General features: G+C 39.4%; 1 protein-coding gene across 3 annotated transcripts in view; it reads left to right on the top strand.

The window, feature by feature from the left end:
- Positions 1 to 12,092, top strand: part of LOC311091347 (NACHT, LRR and PYD domains-containing protein 3-like) — a 233,402-nt gene that overhangs the window by 38,612 nt on the left and 182,698 nt on the right. For 2 of the 3 annotated variants that reach the window (XM_084127251.1, XM_084127250.1), the window contains 3 exons: positions 110 to 277; positions 10,810 to 10,983; positions 11,592 to 11,765. The exons of the other annotated variant lie outside the window; for it this stretch is intronic. In XM_084127251.1, the coding sequence (XP_083983377.1) occupies positions 110 to 277; positions 10,810 to 10,983; positions 11,592 to 11,765 (516 nt within the window). The remainder of the gene's footprint in view (positions 1 to 109; positions 278 to 10,809; positions 10,984 to 11,591; positions 11,766 to 12,092) is intronic. 3 annotated transcript variants of the gene reach the window in all.

Below are 12,092 nucleotides of genomic sequence, written 5' to 3'. Positions count from 1 at the left end.
ATGATAAGATGAATATTAGTACATTATTTCATACAGAGATGCTTTATTAGTAATCTTTAAAACATATGGGTTACAGAGAGTGTGAAGAGTGTGTTGATGTTCTCTACAGGTTGATGAAGTGTGGTGTCACAGGTGAAGGTTGTGCTGCTCTGGCTTCAGCTCTGAGATCAAATCCCTCACACCTGAGAAAACTGTATCTGTCTAATCTAGGAGACTCAGGAGTGAAGCCACTCTCTGCTCTACTGGAGAATCCTCACTGTAAAGTGGAAAGACTGTGGTAAGATCATATGTGACTCACACATGAAACTGAGTCACTGTGAATTTTGCTGTTTCAATAATTCATAAAGTAACATCAAAATGGAATAAATTGCAGGGAAAACAATCTATTACATTCATTACAAGCAAAATGTTGACTGTAACGTTAACTAAAAAACTAGAAAAATAATTGACACTGTCAGAACGCTGTGTGATTGCGTTGTGAAGCACATATGGAATCAGTCCAATGGCGTCACAGGACGCCATAGGCGGGTGACGCCACAACCAGGAAACTATAAAGCATGCCCAAACCAATCAATGCTAGCTTCTGATAGGATGAAGACAGGCATGCAGAAAGTATGGTAGTAGGAAATATAACTTTTTCAGGGAACCAAGGTTACAGTCGCAACTGAGACATTCCCTTTCAAGGGAACTCACGCTGTGTCGAGAATTTATGCTGTGGGAATGTTTATACCCATGCCACCATTATGACAGGTGCCTGTCTTGTGTGAAATCGAGAAGAGCAGCTCTAAGATGACAGCACCTGGGACACTGGTGTAGAGTTCAAGTCTAGGTTGTAAAACCTAAGGAATGTGTACGGAGAAGACCAGCCTGCCACATCACAAACATCTTGTAGGGATACACCAGATAAAATAGTAGAGTGGGCCCAGACTGAGGTGAAGTTTGCCCTGCCAACTCGTATGTCTTAACTATCCATTTGCTTATCCTCTGCTTCAATGCTGGGGACCCCTTGCCGGATGACACAAAATAGACAAACAGTTCTGTGGATGTAAGCATCTAATGCCGAACAGGACAGAGCAGATTGTTTCTTTCCTTGTCCGGATCCTGAATGGTGGCAGGACAGAAGGCCTGCAGCATTAGTGGGGACCTTGGGAATGTAACCCAACCTAGGGTGAAGAAATGCCTTCACTGTACCAAGTGCAAACTCCAAGAATGAAGGGGCAACCGACAGGTCGCAAATTCTACTCTTTTGAGAGACGTGATAGCAATGAGGAACAACATTTTTAGAGTCAGGAACTTGATCAATAGGCTCAAAGTCAAGTCAAGTCACCTTTATTTATATAGCGCTTTTTACAATACAGATTGTTTCAAATCAGCTTTACAGAGATAACAGGAAAATAATGCAACAAGTTTGTTTCCAGAAGAAAATAGCGTCACAGTCCAACTTAAGTAAGCTCAGTGATGATTCATTTTGTTGTAAAAAAAAAAGAAAAGGAAAAAAAAGTTATTAATTCAATTAATTTATATATATAGCCAGTCTGGAGAAAACTGTGATGTCATCGTCCAGCTCAGTTCAGTTATAATATAATGGTGTCAATGCAGGCAGATCAATAATATTGTTGAATATTAAATTATATGTTCCCAACTAAGCAAGCCAAAAGCCAATGGCGACAAAGGCGAAGAAAGGTGACAGTGGCAAGGAACCAAAACTCCATTAGGTGACAGAATGGAAAAAAAAAAACCTTGGGAGAAACCAGGCTCAGTTGAGGGGCCAGTTCTCCTATGGCCAACTAACGAACAGTGTATGATTATGATTCAGGCAGCATTACAGGTCAGAAGTCAGACTGGATTGGAAAATTCAGAGTATTATCCAGTTCCATCTGGTTGAAGATCAGAGTCATCACACCGGTATGGAGACGAGTTTGTTGAGGATCCGTGCCGATGGCTGTCGTGTCGATGAGGCCTTCACAGGGGAGAGTCTAGTTGACAACCTCTGCTGACTGTTGTGGTTGTTTCTAGGCGCGGGTTCACCATCTGATCTGGATACAGCCCGGGTCCGCTGATTACAGTTAACCTCGGAATAAACAGAAAGACTAACATTAGCGTAGATGCCATTCTTTTTATGATGTAGCGAGTACATCAGGTGTTATAGGAAGTGTTTCCGGTTCCGGCTGACCTAATCTATGCAGCCTAAAACTGATTTGAATAAAAGGAATGTATAGTGTTCTATGTGTATGCCAGGTTGAAGAGATGCGTTTTTTTAATGCGTTTTGGACCAGCTGTAGTTTGTTTATTAAGCGTGCAGGGCAACCACCCAGTAGAGCATTACAATAATCTAGCCTTGAGGTCATGAACGCATAAACTAACTGTTCCGCATCTGTCATTGAGAGCATATGTCGTAATTTAGATATAATTTTGAGATGGAAGAATGCGATTTTACAGATGCTAGAAACGTGGCTTTCAAATGAAAGATTGAAATCAAAGAGCACACCCAGGTTCCTAGCTGACGATGAAGACTTGACAGAACATCCATCAATTGTTAGACAGTATTCTAGGTTATTGCGTGCAGAGGTTTTTTTGTCCAATAATTAGAATCTCCAATAATTAGTTTTTTCAGAATTAAGTAGTAGGAAATTAATAATCCAGTTTTTTATATCAGTTATGCATTCCTTTAATTGTATGAATTGGTAAGTTTCGTCAGGGCGTGAAGAAATGTACAGCTGAGTATCATCAGCATAACAGTGAAAACTAATGCCATGCTTCCTAATGATATCTTCCAAGGGTAGCATGTACAGAGTGAACAGCAACGGTCCTAGTACTGCGCCTTGTGGTACCCCATACTGAACTTGTGATTTGTTATGACATCTCTTTGTTTACTACTACAAACTGATAACGGTCAGATAAGTATGATTTGAACCATGCCAATGCAATTCCACTAATGCCAACATAATTTTCGAGTCTGTTCAAAACAATGAACAATGAATAAAGATCAAGTAACACTAATAGAGAGATACAACCACGATCAGATGATAAGAGCAAATCATTTGTAACTCTAATGAGAGCTGTTTCATTACTATGGTACGGTCTAAATCCTGACTGGAAATCCTTGCAGATACCATTTCTTTCTAAAAAGGAGCATAGTTGTGAGGATTCTGCCTTTTCTAGTATATTTGACAGAAAAGGTAGATTCGAGATCAGCCTGTAATTGTCTAATTCTGTAGGATCAAGTTGCAGTTTTTTATCAAGCGGTTTAATAATAGCAAGCTTAAAAGTTTCCGGTACATATCCTGATGACAAAGATCAATTAATGATATTAAGAAGAGGATATATGGCCTCTGGAAGCATCTCTTTCAATAGCTTAGTCGGTATAGGGTCTAACATGTATGTTGTTGATTTAGATGATTTAAAGAGTTTAGACAATTCTTCCTCTCCTATAGCAATGAATGAATGAATTTTTTCCTCATGGAGACTACAATGTGCTGTCTGATGCGATACTGTAGTAGACGTTGCATAGTTATAATTTTCTCTCTAATATTATCAATCTTTAAGTAAAGAAGCTCATAAAGTCATTACTGCTATGCTGTTTGGAAACTTCAGAGGTACAGTAGGTAGTCAACCAGAATGCCTATTAAAACTACCGCGGTAAAAATAAACCAGTCGCATTTCAAAGTCATTTGCGAAATGACTGCCAGGTGGCACAAAGGGATATTGTGCCGCATTTTGAAATGTAAGTGGGGTTAATGTCAATTAACAGTAAGGATGAAATACTACAACTATGGTAAACAGAATAGAACAATTTTTTTAGAACAGAAAAATAAAATCAAAAGTTAAAAATAGAGACGACAACAATATAGCCTATGTTTCATATTGTAGATGTAGGTGGGCAAAAGCCTATTCCCCAGGGGAGCAGCGTGATAATAAAAAAAAACTAAAACAAATTAATAACAAAAATAATAAACAAAAATAAATTAGGTGCAATGAAGCTGATTATTTTTACTATTCTGTTGAGGAATGAGACGAATGAAGAGCGTTTCTCGCTCGCGTGAGCGAACACACACTGCTGGACGAACAAACTTTTGGGCATTGCCCTGAGTAAATTCGGACTACAGTAATTTTTATATTATTAATGCAGTTTATATTATTAATGCATGGAGATTTGTAGTTCTAAAACTCTGTTACCCCCATATCGGTTTTTGCTTATATTATATATATATATATATATATATATATATATATATATATATATATATATACAGTGAGGAAAATAAGTATTTGAACACCCTGCTATTTTGCAAGTTCTCCCACTTGGAAATCATGGAGGGGTCTGAAATTGTCATCGTAGGTGCATGTCCACTGTGAGAGACATAATCTAAAAAAAAAAATCCAGAAATCACAATGTATGATTTTTTAACTATTTATTTGTATGATACAGCTGCAAATAAGTATTTGAACACCTGTCTATCAGCTAGAATTCTGACCCTCAAAGACCTGTTAGTCTGCCTTTAAAATGTCCACCTCCACTCCATTTATTATCCTAAATTAGATGCACCTGTTTGAGGTCGTTAGCTGCATAAAGACACCTGTCCACCCCATACAATCAGTAAGAATCCAACTACTAACATGGTCAAGACCAAAGAGCTGTCCAAAGACACTAGAGACAAAATTGTACACCTCCACAAGGCTGGAAAGGGCTACGGGGAAATTGCCAAGCAGCTTGGTGAAAAAAGTTCCACTGTTGGAGCAATCATTAGAAAATGGAAGAAGCTAAACATGACTGTCAATCTCCCTCGGACTGGGGCTCCATGCAAGATCTCACCTCGTGGGGTCTCAATGATCCTAAGAAAGGTGAGAAATCAGCCCAGAACTACAACGGGAGGAGCTGGTCAATGACCTGAAAAGAGCTGGGACCACCGTTTCCAAGGTTACTGTTGGTAATACACTAAGACGTCATGGTTTGAAATCATGCATGGCACAGAAGGTTCCCCTGCTTAAACCAGCACGTCAAGGCCCGTCTTAAGTTTGCCAATGACCATTTGGATGATCCAGAGGAGTCATGGGAGAAAGTCATGTGGTCAGATGAGACCAAAATAGAACTTTTGGTCATAATTCCACTAAACGTGTTTGGAGGAAGAAGAATGATGAGTACCATCCCAAGAACACCATCCCTACTGTGAAGCATGGGGGTGGTAGCATCATGCTTTGGGGGTGTTCTTCTGCACATGGGACAGGGCGACTGCACTGTATTAAGGAGAGGATGACCGGGGCCATGTATTGCGAGATTTTGGGGAACAACCTCCTTCCCTCAGTTAGAGCATTGAAGATGGGTCGAGGCTGGGTCTTCCAACATTACAATGACCCGAAGCACACAGCCAGGATAACCAAGGAGTGGCTCTGTAAGAAGCATATCAAGGTTCTGGCGTGGCCTAGCCAGTCTCCAGACTTGCAAAATAGCAGGGTGTTCGCAAGTTCTCCCACTTAGAAATCATGGAGGGGTCTGAAATTGTCATCGTAGGTGCATGTCCACTGTGAGAGACATAATCTAAAAAAATAAAATCCAGAAATCACAATGTATGATTTTTTAACTATTTATTTGTATGATACAGCTGCAAATAAGTATTTGAACACCTGAGAAAATCAATGTTAATATTTGGTACAGTAGCCTTTGTTTGCAATTGCAGAGGTCAAACGTTTCCTGTAGTTTTTCACCAGGTTTGCACACACTGCAGGAGGGATTTTGGCCCACTCCTCCACACAGATCTTCTCTAGATCAGTCAGGTTTCTGGGCTGTCGCTGAGAAACACGGAGTTTGAGCTCCCTCCAAAGATTCTCTATTGGGTTTAGGTCTGGAGACTGGCTAGGCCACGCCAGAACCTTGATATGCTTCTTACAGAGCCACTCCTTGGTTATCCTGGCTGTGTGCTTCGGGTCATTGTCATGTTGGAAGACCCAGCCTCGACCCATCTTCAATGCTCTAACTGAGGGAAGGAGGTTGTTCCCCAAAATCTCGCAATACATGACCCCGGTCATCCTCTCCTTAATACAGTGCAGTCGCCCTGTCCCATGTGCAGAAAAACACCCCCAAAGCATGATGCTACCACCCCCATGCTTCACAGTAGGGATGGTGTTCTTGGGATGGTACTCATCATTCTTCTTCCTCCAAACACGTTTAGTGGAATTATGACCAAAAAGTTCTATTTTGGTCTCATCTGACCACATGACTTTCTCCCATGACTCCTCTGGATCATCCAAATAGTCATTGGCAAACTTAAGACGGGCCTTGACATGTGCTGGTTTAAGCAGGGGAACCTTCCGTGCCATGCATGATTTCAAACCATGACGTCTTAGTGTATTACCAACAGTAACCTTGGAAACGGTGGTCCCAGCTCTTTTCAGGTCATTGACCAGCTCCTCCCGTGTAGTTCTGGGCTGATTTCTCACCTTTCTTAGGATCATCGAGACCCCACGAGGTGAGATCTTGCATGGAGCCCCAGTCCGAGGGAGATTGACAGTCATGTTTAGCTTCTTCCATTTTCTAATGATTGCTCCAACAGTGGACCTTTTTTCACCAAGCTGCTTGGCAATTTCCCCGTAGCCCTTTCCAGCCTTGTGGAGGTGTACAATTTTGTCTCTAGTGTCTTTGGACAGCTCTTTGGTCTTGGCCATGTTAGTAGTTGGATTCTTACTGATTGTATGGGGTGGACAGGTGTCTTTATGCAGCTAACGACCTCAAACAGGTGCATCTAATTTAGGATAATAAATGGAGTGGAGGTGGACATTTTAAAGGCAGACTAACAGGTCTTTGAGGGTCAGAATTCTAGCTGATAGACAGGTGTTCAAATACTTATTTGCAGCTGTATCATACAAATAAATAGTTAAAAAATCATATATTGTGATTTCTGGATTTTTTTTTTTTAGATTATGTCTCTCACAGTGGACATGCACCTACGCTGACAATTTCAGACCCCTCCATGATTTCCAAGTGGGAGAACTTGCAAAATAGCAGGGTGTTCAAATACTTATTTTCCTCACTGTATATATATATATATATATACATACATATATATACACAGACCCTTTCCAAAAAATTTGAATATCATGGAAAAGTTTATTTATTTCCGTAATTCCAGTCAAAACTTCCATATATATATATATATATATATATATATATATATATATATATATAATAAAATTTCCATGCATTTCCATTTTACACTAAGGAACAAATATTATCCAACAGAATGACTGAATTTAGATCCGTATATAATAATTCCAATCGTAATTTCAAAAGCAGTTTTTTTGTATATATATATATATATATATATATATATATATATATATATATATATATAATTTGCCAGGGGGATGGGAATTTCCTTCTGATCTAAATATCCCAGCTTCTGCGGAATTATTTTAACGACAAACAATAAAATCAGAACCAGCGTTTCAGTTACTTTTGTGGTTCCAGTGGCCTTAATGCATGCACGGCTTTTCAAAAGGTCACAAAGTGTTTTGAGATTGTTTTGAATTAAATTTTGAAGTTTATAATTGTTTTGGCACACCACGCCGAGTGGCGCTATGCATTGGTCTGAAGTCGGGTTTTATTCTGGCATGTTGAATTAGTGTTGGACAAACGCGGCGGGGCGTTCATTCTAAAAGAACTTAGGCTAATATACTCCGTAATTTTTTGGTCATACAGATAAGAGTAGAGTAGCCTACATCTTTCAAAACTGTAAACTTTTATTCATATTGGACTAACGACAAAAGTTCGTCTGTTGTCTCTGTCTCCGGGAACGCGTGTCACAAAAATGAACCGAAAGCCACTTGCCTCAGCTCAGTACAATAAGAAATACGCTATGTCTAAAGCCTTTAAATGTCTAAATATTTAATAAATGTTATCTGATTAGGCTATGTAATCCATATGAAACCAAGAGGTACAGAGGATCTACTCAAACATGTTTAGCTATCATGTGTAAGAGCGCTTCCCAATGAGGAAAGGACAAGGATCCAAAGATCCATGTGGAATTTAAAATTGAGTTGAACATTTTGTTAATGACAACAAATGAACATGCGTTTGAAGATTGTATTTAGTTTTGCTTGGAAAAAGCTGGCCCAAACCAAAGTAGCGTTTTAATTCTCCAATTATTGAAGTTAATACACTTTTATGACAGAAATATCACTACATGTTGCCTATATTATTGAATTCCTTCATTATCAACACTTTAATAGCCTAATGCTAATGTCTAGAATAGCGATTTAAGTGTGAATAGCGACTTCTCTTTGTTTTAAGTCAGTCTCAAACTCAGATTGCCTGTGGGGGGGTTGGAGGAGCAGTTAAGTGGGGGTGCAGCCATGACAATAAAGTGTTAATCGTCCCTCTATTAAATGGAGAGTGTCGATAGTCGGATAGTCTGATGAGCAGGCAAAGGCAAAATTATTTTAAAGATAAATCTCTCGATGTGTCCAAATGTAGGCCTTATATCTTATTAAATTATAGCCTAAATATTGTAGTTTTATTGATTGTATTTAAAGGTTTTTCACACAAAACTTCAATTGAAGTGTTCAATCCAGTTGTTTCAACTGGTTTTGTAGAGTTTTAGAATGTTTTAAGCAGTGTGATTGTCAACAATCTGGCATTATCTAAACATGAACTGTTGACGAAACGAATTGGAGTGAGCAGCAGACACAGAGCTCTTTATTTTACGATCAACCTCGTTTTATTGTAAGGTGAATTCAACAAGGCATTTTCTTTCTTTGAAGCAACAAAGGTTTTTGTTTTGCCCCGCGACTATGCCGTCTCACGGTTAACCAGTTGCCCTGCTGCACGGGCTATACAGCCGGAACCGAACAATGTACAGAGTTCACTAAGCTAGTTGCATCCAAAGCAGTATCTAAAGCCCTTGCATTCTTACTATCCTCAATTAAAGTTATGATAGGATATTATTTGTCTCTAATTCTGAAATCATCTCTGTCCGTCTGACTAATTCCCTGCATTTATGACATGTGAAACACTCGTCGCCAACAGAGAAGGCTATACTGTACATGTGGCAGGCAGTGCAAGTGACAATAACAGGAGAAGATGACATGACTCACCGTGTTTGTTGACTGATCCATCTCACCACAGTCGTTTGATGGACTCGTAAAAGTAGAGTGGAAAAGACGGCAAGCACGGATGCACAGATGGCAGGTTAACAGGCTATCGAAATGCTTATTATGCAGATTAATGTGATAGGCAATATTAGACAATATCTGATATGTGGTGATGAGTAAGTTATATTTAGCAATATAAACAACAAGGAATGATAGTAAATAGAGATTCAAAACAGAAAGCTGTACGGAGCTTGCAGAGACGCAAACAGGTCTTGGGGTGGCGCCTCCATACCCCGGGCCTCAGCCCCTGCCTCGACAGGATGTCTGCTCCCCGGATTTGACAACCAGGGATATAAGCTTCCTATAATGATATATATGCTTGTATATAGACAGACAACACCAAATAAGACAAAACAAGTTCACAGATAGCGCTTACTGAAGACACAGAAGCTAGCGTTGCTTGGTTTGGGCATGCTTTGTAGTTTCCTGGTCAAGACGTCACCCGCCATTGGGCTGATTTCACACGTCCTTCATCACAGCGTCAGTTCTCAATGTAGCGCAATGTTCCCGTTCAAGGAAACTATTGAAACAACATGATCAAGTTACCATTCATCAATTTAATATCACGTCTGTTCATATGATGTAAGAGAATTAATAATTTTCAGTTTGAAGCGTTTACTTTCTTTGTCCTGCTGCTGTGAGTTCATGTCATTGATCTGTAAATGTATGAACACATGAGCTGCTCCTTATTAAGGTGTTACTGCAGTACTGATAGTCCCATTGAAAAACATATTGACATCAACACCTTACTTTTAACTCACTCAATCTCAGCACAGTCATGATTAACATAGTCCATTAATTTTAATGATGTTTTATTAACAAAGTTCGGGAGGAACACGTTCAAATTATCCATCCAATCATCACGTCATTTCAACCAGCTGTCAACAATCAATAATCAATATATCTACCCAATCATCATAAGTGGAGGCCTATATATATATATATACATACATAGCCAGTCGACTCACCTATGTTCCTCAACAGTTTCAACATCCCTCCACCACCCCGTCTCCTCACACTTGTCTGGTTACTTTCCTTACCAGAAACATGGGGGGAGTACTCTGGGTTCGGGCCAAAATACCGAGCTCGGAGCCTTCTCCTCGGACAGCACGCCAAATACGCATACTACTTTATCTGATTATTTGTAAGTGTGAACTCAAATTCACAAATTTTAAGAGAAAACTGAATAATGTTGAGATTTTTTCCAGGTTTACATTGTGTCAGTGTCACAGATTATGACATGGCGAAACACTATAGTACATTGATGACACATCAGTGTCATAATCATTCTTAGTCTATGAGAAGACGTTGGTCCTAATTATTCATGACAGCATGTGGGGCTTTCCTATGACAGATCCTTCAAACTGTAAGATCACGTAGTAGTTCAGAGAGGCGTTCATGGGTTGCAAGTGTTTATGTCCATAGTGTAAGAGTTTGAGGGTGTTGCATGGCTTTCCCCGCGATGCTGTCAGGGATAGACTCTGACTGCGGGCGGATAGTTGGCCATCAATTACCGACACAATGAAATTGTTTGTGTGTAACAAGCATTTTTCTGAGGAGAGCTACAAGAATTTTTATCTTCTATCTCACTATCCATCTTTATTGTCAGTGTCCTGAAGGTACATAGATTTGTATGTTGTATGAGTGTGTCATTGTTCTCTACAGGTTGTTGGACTGTGGCGTCACAGATGAAGGTTGTGCTGCTCTGGCTTCAGCTCTGAGATCAAACCCCTCACACCTGAGAGAACTAAAGCTGTCATATAATAATATAGGAGAATCAGGAGTAAATCTGCTCTCTGCTGTACTGGCAAATCCTCACTGTAAACTGGAAGAACTTTGGTAAGATCATCTCTACCATTAAGACTCTGAGTGAATAAGGATTAATATAAAGATACATGTGCATACAAAATTTCCTTTGGTGTAAGCCCCATTCCTGCTTGAACCGTCAGATCCTGCCAGCGATAGAAGGCAGGGGTGAGGAGTCTACCTGAAAAGGAACATTTAGAACTTAATATATTATTATCCCCTAGAATAAAGTAGAAAGGGTTACAGTGAAGAGTTTTTGTTTTATAAATCACAAATGTTTGGTGTAAATCAACTTACCTTGCAATGCTTGTGCAAACAGACCCTCCTTGCAAAAGTGTGAGCATTGCCTCAAAATGTGTAGCTGCAACACAAAAGGGGGAAGTGGTCTGTGGTTCGCCTGAACCAGGGCTGTCACAATATCAGATTTATCACTACATGATTATCGTGGCCAAAAGAATTCACAATAACAATATATTGCCATATCTATAGAAATCTGAAGAAAAAAAAAATCAAGTCAAAATCATCTTTATTATTATAATAAACATCACTGTTAGTTTGAATGTGATCATTAGAAAGTCCTTGTTGATCTAATCTGTGTGTCTGATCTGAGAGAGTGAAGAGTGAATCATTGTTCTCTACAGGTTGAGTTATTGTGGTATCACAGATGAAGGTTGTGCTGCTCTGGCTTCAGCTCTGAGATCAAACCCCTCACACCTGAGAAAACTGAATCTATCTGGGAATAAACTAGGAGACTCAGGAGTAAAGCTGCTCTCTGATCTGAAGGACGATCCACATTATAAACTGGAGGAACTATGGTAACAATAATAACAATTTCCATCATGTTTTCATTTAAAGTTCACATGGCTGTTTTACTCACTGGAAATAAAAGGAAATTGTATCAGGTTCAGTAACACCACATGTGTGTGAATGTTTTTCCTGAGATCATCAGATGAGTCTTAAATCCAGCTTTGGTTTCTGTATGTCTCTGAACTTTAAACTCAGTTTAATTCTGCTCATAGTGTTGTGACTGTTTGTAAAAATGAAATCAATGTTATTTTCAGCCTTTACCCTTTAACTGTCTGTATGTGTGTTATAATCTGAGATTTGGGTTGTTTATGAACCTAGTACAATTTCCTTAACTG

Source organism: Abramis brama, assembly GCF_963993115.1.
Source record: "Abramis brama genome assembly, chromosome: 10".
In the NCBI taxonomy this organism is placed as follows: Eukaryota; Metazoa; Chordata; class Actinopteri; order Cypriniformes; family Leuciscidae; genus Abramis; species Abramis brama.
This window is presented reverse-complemented; position numbering and strand designations above follow the sequence as displayed.